The sequence below is a fragment of the Stegostoma tigrinum genome, chromosome 12 (genome assembly GCF_030684315.1).
Source record: "Stegostoma tigrinum isolate sSteTig4 chromosome 12, sSteTig4.hap1, whole genome shotgun sequence".
NCBI classification, from domain to species: Eukaryota; Metazoa; Chordata; class Chondrichthyes; order Orectolobiformes; family Stegostomatidae; genus Stegostoma; species Stegostoma tigrinum.
Genome location: NC_081365.1, coordinates 53,233,415 through 53,252,837, shown reverse-complemented (window position 1 = coordinate 53,252,837; position 19,423 = coordinate 53,233,415). Strand labels below are relative to the sequence as shown.

The window sequence follows — 19,423 nt, the reverse complement described above, 5'->3', positions numbered from 1 at the left end:
CTGATTTTTGACTGCTGTTTTAGTTGGCCGAATTCCTACAGTACAATCATATAGAAAAGGTATTTGCTACTTAAAACAACTTAAGATAAATAATAAATAATAGTCCTTTATTAACAATAATGAAGCATAAATGTGGATCATTGGCATTTTCCTCCCATCAAATGGTTTTCTCACCATACTGACAAGCCACCAAAATATTTCCTGCATTGTGTGTTCAGTGATCTTCTGGACTATAACCGACAATCAGGTAATATGCTTTATCAGGTAAAATCTTATTCCAAGTTAAAGATGCTCCTTACCAATAAGGCCACCGGGTACTGCAAACTGAAGGTCATTGTGCTCTGCAAAGAGTGATACAATCTTTGAAAAAATGGGTTTGCACATCAGCTTCCCCTCATGGTCTTTTGACACAATACCAGGTCGAACTTCAAGTTCTTGTCCTACCTGTGACAAAAGAAAGATTGTTTAGGAAGTCACTCATTAGGATGTGGACACCCACTGTCTGGGCCACCATTTATTACTCAGCTCTGTCCTTGAGAAGATGGTGATGCCCACTTCATGCAGGTATGCATCCAGTACCATTAGAAAAGTAGTTGGAAGTTTTCATTATTACCAGATGTTATCAAGTTGGACTCTGTGTGATGTCAACATGATTGTGTTCTTCACTGTCAGTTCTGGCGCTTTAGTTGATGCCAGATAGTCACCTGGTTTCATTCCGTTCTTTAGACTTTGTGAAATAATTGATTCAACTGACATGCAATAATTAGTACAAATGGCTTGCCAGACCATTTTGGAGGGAAGAATCAATTGCTGTTGGTCTGGAGTTATACGTCGACCAGAACAAGTAAGGACGGCAGTTTCTTTCTCTAAAGATTGTTAGTGAATGAGATGGGGTTTTATGAGACTTGACAATGGTTTCATCGTCATTATTTGCCTTAAAATTTCAGATTTTTACTGAATTCAAAAACTACAATTTGATGTAGTGGGACTTGAAGTCAGCTCCTGAAAATATTATCTGGGTCTCTGGATTACTAATTTGGCAACAATACTACTAAGCCATCATCCCCACTCCCTCTAACAAATAAGGCAGCACAAGCCAGCAGCTGTGCCAAGGCTGGGAAGCTACCAGTCACTAGGGATAATGTGACTGAGTGTTGAACAAATATGACAGAATTATATGATTGATGTATTCCAAGAAGAGGCCCAAGATATCTACACCAGCTCTGAGTATTCTGGCTTAATCCCAATTTCCTAACTTTTATGCATATCCTTGCATGTTGTTTCTATTCATAAAGTCATCTAATACCCATGTGAACACCGCATATCAACCCTCATCCACTACAAATCTGTGCAGGGCACAAAAGAATGTGTCTACCTACATAAACCACTGAAACCTAATGTACAAGTATGAAAGAAAAAGGATAATGAAATATTGGGTTTTATCTGAAGACAAAGGAATGACGAAGAAGAGAAAATTTCATTCCAGTTGTAGAGAGTATTCATCAGTTCACATTTGCATTAGATCTTTCAGTTATTCTACTGCCAGCCAGACAGATGCACAGTGCAAATTCACCAGATTGGTTCTGGGTCTCAGAGGACTAAATTACAAGGCCAAGTTGAAAATATTCCCTTGAATACAGATGAACATGGACTTTAAAACACAATAAGGATTTGAAAACATATAAACACAGTAACTACTTCCTTCGCTGGTGGAGACTGGAAAGCAAATAGGCATTTTGTTAAAGTTAGGGTTGGGGCATTTAAGAGTGAAATTAGGTTGATCTGATTCATCTAAAATGCTTTGACTTCAAGGACACTTGAAGCTTTCAACATCAAATTTGATAGATTTTTATTAGGTAAGGATATCCAAGGCTAAGGAATAAAGATGGGAAAATGGAGACAAAGTAGAAATCAGCCACAATGAAATCAAACTGATGTCAGAATTCCTATGCCAAACTGATGAAGAATGCAACAGCTAATACTAAAGATTTGAGGGACAGCACAGATGTACTTCAAACATGAACAAATGTAAAGATTCTCCAGAATGATACTAAAAATGGGAGATTGTAATCATGAAGAAATGTTCAAGTGTTTACCCCGCACCCCTCCCCCACACTAAAATGCAATTTAGGAGGTAAAGGATGAAATCTCAAAAATTCCAGTGGCTAATAACAGATTGTACCAATACCCTAACAGTGGATAACAAAGGGAACAAGGACTCATGATGATCAAAAAGACAAAAACATTTTATCAAAATGTCATTATTAGAACATTAAGGAATATGCATCACAAATAACCAATAAGGCAAAACTATGACGTGAAAAGTACTTAAAATGGAAAACATGAAAAATATTTTAGTAAGGAGAAGAGAAATAAGATTAAAGTCTGTAAACCAAATTGGGAAATCTCAACCCACACAGTTGCCAGTGGGCTGACACTAAACATTTGTGATGAATTTTCTGAAAAAGCATTGATATTATATAGAATACAACAAATATTCAGCCAGGATGGGACGCAATGGCATAGTGGCATCGCTAGACTGTTAACATTCTGGGATCCACGGTTCGAATCGGGCCACAGGAGATGGTGGAATTTGAATTCAATGAAACATATGGAATTAAGAATGAATCCGTTGTTGACTGTCAGAAAAACCACTCTGGTATGCTAATGTCCTTTAGGGAAGGAAATGGTCATCCTTACCTGATCTGGCCTACATGCGACTCCAGACCCACAGCAAAATGGTTGATTCTGAACTGCCCTCTGGCAATTAGGGATGGGCAATAAATGCTGCCTAACCAGGAACATCTCATCCCATTAATGAATAACAAAAGACTTGAGAAACAGGCTGACTATCACAGACAAAAGCTGAGGCTCGAACAACAATGCAAGGTTTCCAGGTGGGAAATAAAGCCTATTGATAAACAATTCCTGTTTAACAAACAGATGGAAAACCAATGAACCAAGCTTAAATTATGTAAGATCAAGAAGAAAGTGGTTTAGCAAATCTTTTCTCAGATATAGTGAATTTCTGGACTGTGTTATCAGCAAATGTTAATTCTCTGCATGACTTCAAGAAAGAGCTGGACAACTATGACTGGGGAACAGGTTGCATCAACCAGAAATTAAGTGGCTTTCAAAATAAAACATGGTCCAAATAATCAGCTAGATTGGTTCTGATCGTCACGAGTGGGTTGGAAAGGGATTTGTATCAGTGATAATGGGAACTGCAGATGTTGGAGAATCCAAGATAACAAACTGTGGAGCTGGATGAACACAGCAGGCCAAACAGCATTTCAGGAGCGCAAAAGCTGACGTTTCGGGCCTAGACCCTTCATCAGGGAGGGGGATGGGGTGAGGGAACTGGAATAAATAGGGAGAGAGGGGGAGGCGGACCGAAGATGGCCCGAAACATCAGCTTTTGTGCTCCTGAGATGCTGCTTGGCCTGCTGTGTTCATCCAGCTCCACACTTTGTTATCTTGGAAAGGGATTTGCCCTGTTTTTATTATCCATGTGTTTTTCTATGCCACCCAACAGACAAATTGGCTGCAGATGTTGTGTTCACTACTGTATGGTCATGATACTTTGGGTCATCATGAGAGAGAAATCGGCTTGTCAAACTAGTTTGTCTTTTCCTAGCTTCTGTTTATGTATTTTATCACAGGAACTAAATTTAAGTTGATGCAGGGTATATCGTTAATACCAATCAAGGCATATTCACTGCTGATTTTAAAGAACAAACACACTTTTTGAATAATAATACAAAACTAAGTGGCTAAAGAGTGTTTTATTTTAAAGCTCTGTACCTAACTAATGTGTACCATTTAGTATAGACCACAATTTGAAACACTGAACTGTATAAACACAGTACTGTTACACAATGATCAAGTGACAAAGCTGCAGTAGGCAAGTTCCTTCAGACACTGGCAATAACTAAAAGCTCATTACTGCCACCATCTGGAATTTATGGGTTCTGAAGACATTTGAAACATACGCAAGTTAGTATATATGCGAAAAGAAAATAACTGAATTGACACAATTAAAAGAAAACAGATTTATCAGTTATAAAGTTTGTATCAGGTTACAGCAACAAATGATCCTCTTCCATGCTATATACTGATACACCAGATTTAAACTTTTTAAACCAACATGGGATCCAATTCAGAGGCTCTCAACCACATTCCATTCCAATTTTTACTCATTGGTCATACCTTTAATACTCCTTTCAGAATGCTTCCACCAGCTACACCACCTTTTAGATCATCTACTTCACAGCCAGGTTTGTTGACATCAAAGGATCGAATAACTGTGTCAATAAAGAAAAACAAAAACAAATTTTAAATTATCTAATTTACCTCAACACCCTTTAAGATCAAGAAAATAAACAAAAATAAACAAAATTAGTTTAGATTTAAGTAGTACCTTAAAAATCACAACGGTAAGAACAGTGAACAGTAAAGAGGTGCTCAGGAAAATAGCCAAAAAGTGGCGAGATTTAAATTCTGACGAATTTAAAAGAATAGCGACAAAACAAATTTTCAGGTTGAACATCTAGGAGTATATTGTGAAGACCGCTAAAAACAGACAGTAAACATGTAAAATGTGGCAAAGATGGTAGAAAAGTAACCCAAGTCTGAAGAGTAGAGTTGCATGACTTGGAATTTCTCCATCTGCTGAAATCTTCTAAATGGTAATGTACTCCGACAGGAACTTATCATGGAAATGGCTTGGCTACTAGTGAGAGAACTCTCTCATAATTTATGGCACGTATATTCAATCAAAATGACCAATATACAATCTCAGGAAACCACACAGAATTCTAGGACATTCAACAAGTGACTTTTCTATTGGAAACTGCCAGTAAGCTCCTACTACCAAATTATAGTCCAGACCACATAGCTGAAGTCCAGGTCAATGAGGAAAACTTTAAGAACACCTCAAAGAATGATTAAAGAGTGATTGGTGCTTTAAGCTACTAGAACAACAGCGATATTCCGATCTGGTTCAGATTCATTAACCAGGCTAAATAGTAAATTTTACTAATATCAGAAACAAGAAACTAACAGACATTAAATATACAACATAGCTTCCAGTTCCAGAACAAGAACATTCCAGGTACAGGTGCTCTGCATGCCAGAACTGTTTTCTGACAAAAAAAATCTAAAAACACCTACTGCCATTCCATTTAAAATCATTTACCCCCGATACCCAAAATCTCAATAACTTCAATACTGATAAAAGATCAAATACATGCGGTGCCTGGTAACAACACGAATATGTCCAATTCAAGATGAAAAACAACTAATAGTTTGAAGTATACTGCATTTATAGAATATTTTCTAGCGCAAGGAATGTAATTTCAGTCCTTTCAGACTTGTTCAAATTATGATCATCCAACATTCAATTATTCAAGATTTTGATGAACAAGGAAAAATAAAACACTCACCAATTAGCCTTGGTTCAGATACAAAATCTCGGATGGGAACTGGAATTTTTTTTACAATATATTCACACACTACTTCAATGTTGTATTTTAGTTGTGCTGAGATTGGAATAATCGGTGCTCCTTCTGCAACTGTACCTGTGTGTCCAAATATGAAAAGGTATTAGGCTATAACTCCAAACAATATACTATTACTTATGAAATTTAAGATATTAATGCAATGACATAATCTCATTATAACGAGCTTCCTATAATCTCAACTTCTAAAGCAACCATCTCACACTGGCTCACAATTCCAAGTATCAGCTTGATCCTTTCAAATGCTGTTGTTCCAAATGAATGTTACCTTGAATGAGTCTGTTTTTTAAAAATTAATAATCATGATGCTTACAAAACAACAAGGCTTGATTGTAGAACAGCTTCATTGCTAAACAAAAATGAATTGCTGGAATAACAACATGTTTGGCGACATCTGTGGAGAGAAATCAGATTAATGCTTCAGGTCCAGTGAACCTTCTTCAGAATTGCACCCGAAACATTAACACTGCTTTCTTCCACAGCCGATGTCAGGCCGGCTGTGTTTTTCCAAAATTATGCATTTTGGCTTCTGATTTCCATCACCTGCTGTTCTTTGTTTTTTTTTCATCATTTCTAAACATACTAGTTAACCACAGTTTCTACTTTTCAAAAGTCAAACCCTTTCAGCGAGTTGTTTTATAATCACTGAATCACGGCCAAGTACTGTTGTAGTCAGTTATTACTAGGGCCTTTCCTCTGGATTAGTGGCCAACATTAACTCCACAATCAAAAATATTTTAATTTGTTGTTTATCTTCTTGTTCTAATTGGGCAGGTCATGCCTTACTAACTTGATCCAGCTCTTGAATGAAGCAATAGATCTTTTTTAAAGATAGACTCAAAATGTATTCAGTGAAAACCACATAACAATGCTCACTTGTATACATATAAATGTGGCCAAAGAAAAGTGGAGTAACAGTGAACAGCTGACTTAGATTACTGGGAAGTATGCTTTCCTGGGGTTGGTATTAGTTTTTTCTGATGTACATTAAATAACCAGACCCAGCTTAAAGTTTCAAGCTTGTAAATAGTGCAAAACCTTGCATTGTGCATGCCTAAGGATTTCTTAAGATTGAAACAGACTTAATTTCTTTTGTGGTGTAATCTAACTTTTAGGAAACCTTGTTTGTTTAAAGTCAGCTGATAGGCATTCACCTGCAAGCTGGTCCAATATAGTTGCAATGCTGGCATTAAGCCAGCAATGTAAAATATTGCCCAGGTATGTCTGTCTAAAAAGAGCAAATAATTCCAAACAGACCTACTACCATCCCATCAGTCTACTCTCGATTATCAGTAAAATGATCGGAAGTGTCATCAACAGTGCTATCAAGCACTAACTGCACAGCAACAGAGTCTGGGTTCCACCAGGACCACTCAGCTCCTGATCTCATTACAGCCTTGCTTCAAACATGGACAAAAGATTCCAAAGGTGAAGGTGAGAGAGAAAGCCCTTGACATCAAGGCTGCATTTGATTGAGCGTGGCATCAAGGTACCATAGCAAAACTAGAATAAGTATGGGAAATCAGGGAAAATTCTCTGCTGGTTGGAATCATACTGGCACAAAGGAAGATAACTGAGGTTGCTCAATGTCAGTCATCTGAGCTCCAGGGCATCTCTTCAGGAGTTCCTCAAGGTAGATTCCTAGCCCCAAACATCTTAGCCATTTCAATCATCTTCTCCCCATGAGGACAGAAGTAGGGATGTTTGCCCAAAATTGCATTGCTCAGCAACATTCTCTGACTTGTTCAGTGTCCGAGGAATAATGTTCAATATCAAAAAATCTGGACAATATCCAAGCTTGGGCTGACAGGTTACAAGCAGCATTCACGCCAGAAAAATGCCATGCAATGACTATCTTCAATAAGACAACATCCTAACCACTGCCCTTTGACATTTAATGGTGTCATTATCATTGACATCCCCCACTACCAACATCCTGGGTGTTACCATTGACCAGAAACTCAAAAGGACTCACCACAAAAGCACAGTGACGAGAGCAGGTCAGTCACTGGATACTCAGAGTAACTCACCCCCTCACTCAAAGCCTATCCACCATCTACAAAGCTCAAAAGAGGAGTGTGATGGGATACTCTCCACTCGCCTGGATAAGTTCAGCTACAACACTAGCAGTTTGACACCATCAGGTTAAAGCAGCATGCTCGACTGGCACCATATCCACAAATAACCACACCCTCAACACTGATGATCAATAGTACTAACGTACACCATCTATAAGATGCACTGCAGAAATTTGGCATAGATCTTCATACAGCATCTTCCACACCCACAACCACTTGCATCTAGAAGAACAAGGACAGCAGAAACATGGGAACAAGGCCACCTGCAAGCTCCTTACTGAGCCACTCGCCATCCTGACTTCGAAACATAATGCCATTCCTCCACTGTCCCTGGGGCAAAATCTTGAAATCCCTCTCCAACAGCGCACAGTGGTTCAAGAAAGCAGATCACCACCTCAAGGCTAACTGGGGACAGGCAATAAATGCTGGACAGCTAGTGACATCCACGTCCCACACTGCTGGTGACATGTTCAAGAGTGCTACAAAAGACAGATTACAACTGAAGAATATGGCTTTTGAAGAGGAGGAAAGAAATGTAACTAAATGAAATTCTACTCAAGAGATGATGCCGGATGACTGGCCAAAATGGTCCTTCATGTGCTATTTCATTCCAAGATTCATGAAATTACAAGTAAAACTGAATGCAGTTTCATTTACAGACAACCTACCCTGAACAAAAGCAAGAATCTGTTCATGCTGTTCCTTTGCTTGACTTTCCTTTACAAGGTCAATCTTGTTCTGCAGAATCAGAATATGTTTCAGTTTCATGATTTCAATAGCAGCCAGATGCTCTGAAGTCTGAGGCTGTGGGCAAGATTCATTACCAGCTGAAGAGAGAAAAAAAAAAGCATTAAACTGTGGCATCAAAAGGATGACTGCTTACAAATCCAAGCTCCCAATAATTTAGTTTCCCACCAACACTTACTAAGTAAAAGAAAGAAAACATTTCAGAAAAAAATATTTGGCATAAAATGCAATGTAGATGATCATAAGCTTGTTACAAAGATGCAGTATGTTTACATACGGCTGGGATGTGGAGTGATGCCCTATAATGCAAAGATACAATTTCAAATCATTCCCCACTTTGATACTTAACAGATAATCATGGTCCAAGAAGTGAATGAAATTTCTTCATGTCACTTTTAGGGCAAGTACAAATGATTTTCATCCTTTATTATTTGCCATTCATATACATACAGCACTGGGAATGGGAAACCCAGTGAACTTGCTCAAATAAGGATGCTGATGCCAACTGCAGTGTCTGCACCACTGTACTGGCTAATTACCAAAGACAACCAATGTTGGGACTGATCATGGGACTTTTGCTGACCCTCAAGATTTGATCACCTATCAGGTGAAGCGCATTGTCATTGAGCCAACAAAAGAATCCGATAATACATAACTAGAAAGTAAGGAAATACTTATCATTTTCAAAAATTAGACATCACTATTAGGTAGGACTTGGAGAACTATTGATAATTACATTTGCTGAGCCTTTGAAATCTCTGCTAAATAAACTCTCGACTTTCATTCTTAGACCAGTCCTTACACAGTTAAGGGAAATAGATTCACACATTTTCTAACAATTAAACAAATAATTCCTGCCATGGAGATCATTTGAAAGGAAATTCTAATTTAATCACAAGAAATTATTAAATTTAAAGAAACAAAGTTTTAACTAACCATTGAATACACTCCCTGAAAGAATGCTAAACATTGATCAGATGGTCATGTACCTAGATTTCTATTCTCTTCCTGGACTAAAAACATTTGCATTCTTCAGCACTGCTTATCGTTTCAACTCAGGTAGCCAATACAGTTCTTGGTTGAGTCTTTGTAACGAGCTCATGATCATCTACATTGCATTTCATGCCAAATTATTTTTTTCTGAAATGTTTTTCATTTACCCAGTAACCCAGACATTCTTATTCACACTTGAAAATTTAACAGGAAAAATACAAGAACTATTGTGGCAAGATTTAAGAAGTGACATAAAATGGTTTTTTTTCAGGATTACAAGGATCTTAAGATTTTGTCTACAAAATCTTACATCAAGAGTACAGAAGTAACCAACAGTCATGAAATTAATAACAACATCCTGCAATTGATGGTGCAAATCCTCCTGTAAACATCCCAATTACCTATTAGAAGCAAAGCTGCATCCATGACAGCAGCTCCGTTCAACATAGTTGCCATCAAGATGTCATGCCCTGGACAATCCACAAAAGAAACGTGCCTAAAACAGAACAAACAAAAACTGAATGATAGGCAATCCCCAAGTTGTGAGCAAGTTCTGTTTGCAAAATGACTCACACACAAGTCAGAACACAATGGAGGATAATACAAAGTAGCCATCTGAAAAGACAGAAATCCTCGTATGTCAGTTCTTGTAAATTAAAAATGTACTCAATACATTTATAAACTATTTAGGAACATCTAAGAGTCAAGATTGAAAGAAAATCACAAGCACTGCCTCAAATTGCCCACTATTTAAAAACTACATCATAGGTAGTCAGATGACAGTTGTAAAGTCCAAAATTTATTTTCATCAAAAGCAGTAACTTTAATTTATTCACTATCTTTAAAGAATAGAAATATCGCAAGGTGGTACAATAGATGTAACCTAACAATAAATGTTTGCATATGGGACATTATCCATGCCAAATGACACGAGTTAGTGATGACTTGCAGCCTTTTGAATGAATATGGTCCATGTGACGTAAGGACACCCACAGTAAGTAAAAGAAAGAGTTCCAGGATTTAAACTAGTGTTAATAAAGGTACTGCAATCAATTTCCAGATCAGGATGGCATTAGACTTGTAGGTATTGTTGTTCTCACATCACTCATAATCTTGCTCTTTGAGATCAAGGCTTCACAAAATAGGGGCTGCAACCTCACTTGAAGACAAGCTAAGATGCTGTGGTTGAGAGTTCCAAGGCAGTAACAGCTGGAGCTTTGACCAAGCAAGTGAGAAACAACTTTAAATCCTTGAATCTTTTGCAAGCTGTTGATACAGTCTAAATAACTCAATCTGTGTCCTTTGTTGTGCATTAGTCTAAGTGGCAGGCTTTAACTGCTTTGGAAAGAACAAAATCTCCTATCCCTCTCCGCCTTATTTTACAAGCCCATCTCCTGGTCTTGCAGTTCTGCCATTTCCACTCCTAGCTCAAAATGAGGTTGTCACTGGAAAAAATTTAGAACCTTTGTTCGAGATTGCACAAGTCACAGATTTGAAAGGTGCTTTTAAAACAGCCTTAGTGAGTTGCTACAGTAATCTTGTACCCAACATAAACTGTTACATTGGCCGACATGGTCAAGGTTCAAGATAACAACTAGCGTATGAACCAAATGTCTTCATTGGTCCTAGATGCTGATGAGTTGAGTGCTGTTGATGCTGCACTCAGCCAGAAAAGTGGACTCCTTGCCAGTGTTGTGTGCATGACTGACAGCCATTGTGGTGAGGTTAGAAGGCAAGTTACATGCTGTTCAATGCCCAGCCTCTCATATGTACCAGTATTAATATGGCTGATCCACTTGTCTTTCTGGTCAATGGTGAGATGCAGGGAATTGATGAAGGAGGATTCAACAAGGTTGATGGCAACAGAAAATTCAGGAGTGACGGTTAGATTCTATTGTTAGAACTGGTGTTTACCTGGCACTTGCGTGGTCTGAAAGCAGTGAGCCAATCATCAGTCCAAGCAACAGGTTATAGAGATAAAAAGGACATTATCATCACTGGATTTAAACAAGATGAGGAGTATGTTAAAATTTGACGACGAGGGAGACCAGAAAGAAAAGTAAGACTAGGATGGAGCTAAAGGGCAAACAGGATTTGCTACAATAAAGGAAATCAACAAGAGGGGAAAAAACTGCCACCTCAACACACCACCCCGTCCCCTGGCCAATATCTTTGTCTCAAGGCTTGCTGCAGTACTCCAGCAAAGCTCACTGCAAGCTGGAAGAACAACACGTCTTTCTGCTTGAGGACCTTCCACCTTCTGGACTCAATATAGAGTTTGGTAGCTTTAAGGCTTGAACTTTCCCATGTCCTTGTACCTACCCCACATATCAGGACTTGTTAACATGCAGTCTGCTATTACACACAACCTATGGCCAGCCACAAACAATTCCCATTAACAAATATTCATCCTCCAGGACATATCACTATCCACTCCTTTGTCTGCCCAATAGTTGTTCTCTCTCTCTCTCTCTCTCAGCTCTATCCCCACCTATCATTTATTCCTTACCACCTTATCTTCTGGTTACGAACCAACATTTTTCTAGCTACCATCAGTTCTGAGGAAGGGTCATTGCACCCAAAATGTTAACTCTGATTTCTTTCTACAGATGCTTCCAGGCCTACTGAACTTTTCCAGCAATATCAGTTTTTGTTCCTGATTTGCAGCATCTGCAGTTCTTCCAGTTTTTCTTTAATACCTAAAAAAGGAGTTGTTGACCTATAGAACCAATAGCACAGGACTGCTGTATGGCTAACACTGAAGCAACATGTCATGGACAGAGCCGAGTGATCCCACAACTAATACATCAGATCTAAGATCTGCAATTCTACCACATCCTGTTGTGAATGGTATACGGCAATGAAGCAACTAAACAGAGCAGGAAGCTCTACAAATATCTAACCTTGAAGTGATGGGGAGGACACCACATCAGTGCAAAAGACAAGGGTATGCATTTGCAAGTATTTTCAAGCAGAAGAGCAGAATGATTATCCACCTCGGTCTTCTCAAAAGTCCCCAGCATGCCTTCAAGGCAGAGATCGACAAATTCTTGATGTCACAAGGAATCAAGGGATATGGGGAGAGTGCGGGGAAGTGGAGTTGAAATGCCCATCAGCCATGATTTAAATGGCAGAGTGGACCTGATGGGCCGAATGGCCTTACTTCTACTTCTATGTCTTATGGTCTTATAGCATCAGAGGCCAGTTTTCAGCCAATTCAGTCCATTCCATGTGCTATCAAAAATAGGGGATGGCACTGGATACTATAAACCCTGACAACATTTCAGCAATAATATTGAAAAGGTGCGCCTCAGAATCAGCCAAGTCCCAATCTAAGCTGACCCACTACATCTACAACATCACCAACTATCCATCAATGCAGAAAATGATCAAACATATCCTGTCTACAAAAATGACAAATTCAACTGTCAATTTCAGCCCATGAGCCTGTGCATCATCAGCAAAGTGATGTCAAGTGTCATCAACAGTGCTATAAAGTGGCACTTACACAGGGAGAGGTGGGACAGTGGCAATGCCACCAGACGAGGAAACCAGAAATCCAGGTCAATGTTCTAGTGTTCGAATCCCACTTCAAGATAATTCAATTAAACAGGAATGAAACAAATGTTAGTCTATCGGTGACCATGTAATCAGCATCAATTGTCATAAAAGCCCATCTGGTTCATCCATGTTCTTTATGGAAGGAAATCTGCTATCCTTATTTGGTCTGACCTACATGTGCATCTCCAAGTCCACAGTGATGGCATTAACTCTTAATTGCCCTCTGAGCAATTAAGGATGCGCAATAAATACCGACCTAGCAACACCACTCCCTCGGAGTGGAAACAATTTAATACCTCATTAACCTTCCCTCCTGCATAAGGTCATAAGTGGAAATGATATGACGCTGGTACATATGTTCAGCACTGTTCATGACTCCTCAGATACCGTAGTGGCCTGTTTAACAATTGCAACCAGACCTGGACACGCTGCCGACGTGGACCGCTATGGCACACACACACACCCTCTCCCCCTCAAATAATCATCCATCAACCAGAAACTGAATTGGATCAGCCATATAAATATGTATTCACGACGTGGTGCAAGTTGTACAACTACAAGAGCACAACAAGAATTCTCAGGTGAGTAAGTCACACCTGACTCCACTATCGACAAAATATGAGTCAGTAGCAGGTTGGAATACTCTTCTCTTTGCCTGGAAGAGTGTGGTACCCAGCAACACAAGCAGCTCAATACCATTCAGATAAAGCAACCTGCTTGACCGAGACGCCATCTACAACCTTCAACGTTCGCTCTCTCCACCAATGCACAGTGAAAGCTGTGAATACCATGTAGAAGATACAGTGCGGCATCTCACCACAGCACCTTCCAAACTTAAGAACTCAAACCATTAGAACTGGTTCTTCCAAAAGAAATAGTTCAAGTGCCAGAATCCAGCAGATCATGTGTCTCCATACAGCTTGTAGAACTAATGATCAAAATACTGGTAAGTGGACACATCAAATCTGCAAGTAGACATTCCTCAATTACAACCCCTTTTGTTCCCACATTGGCTACAAATACAGGAGACAAACACTGGGATTGGAGTAACAAAAAACAACACAGAGGTTGTAGTCTCACCCAGCCGGAGGCCTGCAAAGCAGAACTGCAGAAAGATGTGGGAAGATAGGGCTGCAAGCAATACACCCTGCAATCTGAGTGGGGCAAGAGAGAAACAAAGGCTCCCATGCTCCCATTATAGGCACCAGGTCTCCTACAGGACCAAAATCATGGTGGAGTTGCATTTCAGGTGGACAGCTCCCCATTCCATTCCAAGCACAGGGCGATCAAGCAGCCTCCCAAGCTGAAAGCAAGACAGCGCAAGCAGCAGTATGCATAAGGGAGTGAAAGAATGAATGAATTTTGAGGAGGCCAGTTCAGAAGGCGTTACATTAGAACCAATCACAAGGTAGTCAGTTAATCCCAATTACATAGTTTGACCCCAGTCCCTTTCTCCTTACCCGCTGACCAGGATTTGGGACGTCATCTATATCACTATCTAGCTCTGCTTCTCAAGTTTAAAAAAAGACATAACCTCTCAGTCATTAGCTTTGTTAATGGGCATTTTTTAACAATAATCTTTACTAAAACCTTTTTAAATATGAATTTATCTTCAAATTTTCTTTTAGTTCAGCAATTTTTTTCATACCTGTATGATGCTATGACTATCAACTTTCATTTTGAAATTCACATCTGATATTGTGCCAAAACTTAGCTTTCTGGAATGTGCTCATCAGATTCTTGAAGGTGAAAGAGAAATAATCCAAAATGTGGCCCCTTGCGTGAAAATGTTGAATCCTGAGCTAGAAAAACACGTTACTGCATGAGAACATCACATCTTCCGAGTTCCCTTTCAAGTCACTTGCCATTCAGACTCAGAGCTAGATCAGCTTTCTTTGACTGACAGATTACAAATCCTGGGACTTCCCTCCTAACAGCAGTGCAGGTATATCTTTACCACACTGACTGTAACGGTTCAAAATGACAGCAACCCACCACTTTGACTACTAGGGATAAGCAATAAATGCTGGCCTAACCAACCATGTCCGAATCGTATGAATGAATGAATTAATTAATAAACAAACGAACAAACAGAAAATTCCAAAGCATACTAGAAAAGAGGTGCAAGTACTGAAACAAAAAGAGTTTTCAAACTTCATCTCAGAGTTGCACCCATCAGCAAAAAGAACTATTGTGACATGAAAATGTCACCAGATACAACAAACGCAAGCCAACAAACAGATTCCCAAAAGTGTCTCCGAAACAATTCTGATTAATGTGCTAAATCTCAAATGATTTGCATCTACATTCCACCAACCTGACTAGCTTAAAATTTCCTTTAGTTCCAGGGATATCTGAAGGGAACTCATCTGGCGTGCTGCTACCACATGACCTGTAACAGTCAGGCCTTGGACAACTGGGATCATCAAGTTTGTAAACCTGAAAAGTTACAAATAAATCAATATAGACAAGTCTGAAGTTTTACAAAACACAATTTTTAAAAAATCTACTGGATTAAATTGAAATAAAACAAAGCTATGAATTGCTTAAATATTTTGGTCCAGCTCACAAGGCACTGGATACTTTACATAAAATATTTTCAAGAGCATAATTTTTCAAATAAGCATTACATCAAACATTGGCATTTTGAATTACAAAGGTGAAATGTCTGGTTTCAAGCTACACTTATTGCCTCACTCTGAGTATTCACAGTACAGTATGTATTACCACCATCTATTGAAGAATTTCATAAACACAGAACTACTACATTTAAAGCATATTGTTTATCTTTAGATTTAATAATTTAAATTGAAATCTTGGAAATACCAAATTAGTAAAGAATGGTCTTGACAATGTCACAGCACAAATAAAAGTGAAACTCTTCAAAAAATCTCAATTTAAAAACAAAATCATGTACAGGTTAATATAAGTGAACCTGAATTATTAAGTCAAAATTATGCACCACTCTTCAATCTGTTAGAGTTTTTTTACCTTTGCATTGGCATATCCCAACTTGATAGTAATATTTCTTTCCAGTTCATTTTTAAATCGGACAGTCTGAACACCGGATATAGCTTTAACTACAGTGGACTTGCCGTGGGCTACATGGCCAATTGTGCCTAAGGGAAAACAATTTAAGCTTAAGTAGTTGACACTGTTACTGGACACAACATATCTCAAAATCTGAACTAAACCTCACTCAAAAAGAAATTCCGTATTATTTTTCATTAACTGTGTATCAAAGAACAATTATTTGCAAAGTAGCATGAGATTTCTTCTCTTTAATCACAAAATAAACATTTTAAGTTTCCAAATTTCAAATGCCAAATAACTTTAAAATTCAAACATTTAAAGCTTCTAATGATCACAGTAATTTCTTTTGGCAGGTAGGGCAGGGTACCCATTTCATTCTGTTCTCTCCTAGTATCCTTGAAGTTACTTTTAGAATTAAACAGAGAATAATGCAATGTAGCAAAGGGGAAGAGTGGCCTGACAACTAACATTTCTTTCACTGCTTAAAGTTCTCCCGTGACATGTTGTTCAGAAACTTACTCTTAGCATATATTATAATTCACTTTTGAAAAGTATTCACAATGTTTATGGCCTTGTATGTTTGTGAATTAATAATAATCGTTTCCTTTTCCTTATACACTTCAGAATTCTAAGGGCACAGAACTGTAACAGGACAATGAGCTTTGCCGCTCACTAGCTGCCAGCCAGGTGAGTTCACCCCCATTTTGGCTTTTTTAATTTCGTCTACTTTTCTAATCAACCCGTTCAGAGATGTTATTATCCAGGTCATGTTGCGACTGTACATGACATTGGTGGGGCCCCTTTTGGAGTAGTGTGTCCAGTTCTGGTCGCCCAGTTAGAAGAAGGATATTATCAAGCTGGATAAAAGATTTTATTTTAAATCTGAAAAGATTTACCAGGATGTTATCAGATATGGAAGGTTTCCATTATAAAAGAAAGGCTGCTATGGTGAGACATTTCTCACTGAAGGGTAGGTGGCTGAGAGGTGACCTTGTAAATTTTCATAAAATAATGAGGGGTATAAATAGGGTTAATGATAGGTGTCTTTTCCCAAGGATGGAGGACTTCAAGGCTAGGGGGGACAACTTTAGGACAGAGGAGAGAGATTTAAAAAACACAAGGAATTTTTTTTTTTACATACAATAGTTCGCTCATGGATTGAAATTCCTGAGGTGGGGGTGGATGTGGGCACAATTACAATGTTTAAAAGATACTTGGATAAGTACATGAATAGAAAAGACTGGAGGAATATGGGCCAGGAGCAGGCACGGAGGACTAGTTTAGTTTGGGATTATGTTCAGCATGAACTCGTTGGACCAAAGGGGCGGTTTCTGTGCTGTATGACTCTGACTTCTGGGGCAGGTGAAACATGGACCCAGGCCTCTTGGTCCAGGGGTAGGGACACTATAACATCACAACAGGCGAACGCCCCCACTCCCACCCCCAGCCTGTGGGCCCAGAGCGGGGCACGAATGGCAGCCCATGGGCCCGAGCAAAGATGACTACTGGTTGGGAACCAATGAAGCCCAGTTAGACCGGGTGGAAGCCCTTATAGAAAGACTGTATTGCTTGCCTTGTAAGCTTTACTTCTCATTTTCAAGACAGCACCAGGTATTGGCGACATTGTACATTTTTCACAGTACTCCTGTTCTTTTGTAACTTGAGTACACATGACAATAAACCTAATTCCAATTCTGAACATCCTAATTTTGTTTACATTTAAGATAACAGCAAATCTAAGAACTTATGACTCGACAGAACTCAGTACTGGCTTTCATGTAAAATTTGGCTTTATAAATTCAAGTATCAGAAAATATATACAATATGTTTTGTTTTTAAATAAGTCCATGGCTCTAACATACTACATTCAAAGCAGTCAAACACCTCCAGTAGAAAACAAAATTGATGTAACTGAAAGGTAACTCACCTATATTGATCGTAGCTTGCCTGCTGATGACTTCTGGACTGAGAGGTGTTAATTTGCTAACATCCTGTTGAAAAAAATGCACTGGATCAGAAACTGTTCAATGTTTCATATTTTGCTTTTGGCCAGAGCTGGTCATCATTCTGCCTTTGTCTCCACAGGCAAGAAAAAGTTTTTCATCTTTGACACAAATATTATTCTCCCCTTGCCTTTTGTTCCATGGTATCTTTTTATGTAATCTCTCCAGCCCCCGAGTGCATCCCAGACATTTCCTTCTGTACTTCCTACCCTTTCCTTCCAACAGCATATAACTGACATTTCTATCTTTGTTCAAATGATTTCCACCGCTTATATCATTTTCCTTTGATTTAAAACAATATCAATTCCACTTCTGCTTCACTAGTCAGAATTAGTACAACACATTACAAATTAACTCCTCCCTTCAAGCTAAACAAATTCCACTTTAAGACTCCAACATTACAACCCACAGTTGCAGTACAACTGTTGCCAGGTTTGGTAATTCGGTACTAAAAAATGAGCAATCCACAGATGTTGCTTTCCTGCTAAAACATTCCTATAAAAAGGTGCTGCTTCTTTCCCCTAAATCTGAGAGAATTTTTTTTGGTCAGGCATCAGCACTTCCAACAACCCACAACAGCAACCACATATAGATGGCCAACAGATTACAAATTCAAGTCATATTTTACTTGTGAATATGCTTATTAACAAATTACAAAAGGCAAGAATCCGTATTAGCCCTGAAACCATCTTTGTAATGCCACATCAATTCGACAGACTGCTGAGATGGCCACATTCTTCTGTTGCAAGAATTATACACTCACTACACCATTCTGTCTCCAATTATCTTAGGCCTGTATTCTGGAATTTCTTCTCAATCTTCCTGCCTCCCTCTCCTTATCATTGCCCATCTCTTTGGGCTAGCTTTTTCTCACATCCAGTAACTTATATGGGCACCCATCAATTTGTCTGATGAGACACCAATGAATTACCTTGGACTTCTACTTTCAAGGCGCAACAATAAAGCCTAAATTCTTTATTTGTCTTCAACCACCAGGCAGAGATACCTTACCGCCACTTGTCTCATCCCCCAATCAGAAAGGCAGACCTTGAATTTTAATCGAAAACGTTGAGGGAACTTTGTAGATCATTTTGCCTTATATCAATTTGGTTAACACTGCCTCCAAATAGGCCTGAGCTTTATTGTGTTACAGTGTTCATGAGTGTAGCCTCACAAAACTAACAGCTTTAAGAATCTCACAACGTAAGTGTACGTAAATAGATCCCAGCTCACTGTTAGTGGTGGAGGGTCACTTATCTATCTTCCAACCAGTCATCTCCCAAGAAAAACAGAAATTCCCAGACAACCTCAGGTCTGACAGCACGTGCAGAGAGAAAGCCGAGCCTTGGAGCCTGTCTGAAGGTCACGGGGCCTGAAACGTCAACTCTGCTTTCCCTCCACAGATGCTGTTAGACCTGCTGAGGTTCTCCAGCAATTTGTTTCTGTTTCAGATTTCATAGAACATTACAGCACAGTACAGGCCCTTCGG

At 39.0% G+C, this 19,423-nt stretch overlaps 2 protein-coding genes across 2 annotated transcripts in view; one reads left to right on the top strand and one right to left on the bottom strand.

Annotated features, from left to right (window-relative positions):
• Positions 1-19,423, top strand: part of igsf11 (immunoglobulin superfamily member 11) — a 280,353-nt gene that overhangs the window by 33,824 nt on the left and 227,106 nt on the right. The window contains exon 2 of the mRNA XM_048540501.2: positions 16,556-16,618. The gene's annotated coding sequence lies outside the window, so the exon portion shown is untranslated. The remainder of the gene's footprint in view (positions 1-16,555; positions 16,619-19,423) is intronic.
• The window catches only part of eif2s3 (eukaryotic translation initiation factor 2, subunit 3 gamma), a 33,440-nt gene that overhangs the window by 7,867 nt on the left and 6,150 nt on the right, over positions 1-19,423 (bottom strand). The window contains exons 2-9 of the mRNA XM_048540499.2: positions 17,859-17,922; positions 15,890-16,017; positions 15,216-15,337; positions 9,739-9,833; positions 8,266-8,424; positions 5,445-5,579; positions 4,210-4,304; positions 300-444 (exon numbers count right to left, since the gene is read on the bottom strand). Of these exons, the coding sequence (XP_048396456.1) occupies positions 300-444; positions 4,210-4,304; positions 5,445-5,579; positions 8,266-8,424; positions 9,739-9,833; positions 15,216-15,337; positions 15,890-16,017; positions 17,859-17,922 (943 nt within the window). The remainder of the gene's footprint in view (positions 1-299; positions 445-4,209; positions 4,305-5,444; positions 5,580-8,265; positions 8,425-9,738; positions 9,834-15,215; positions 15,338-15,889; positions 16,018-17,858; positions 17,923-19,423) is intronic.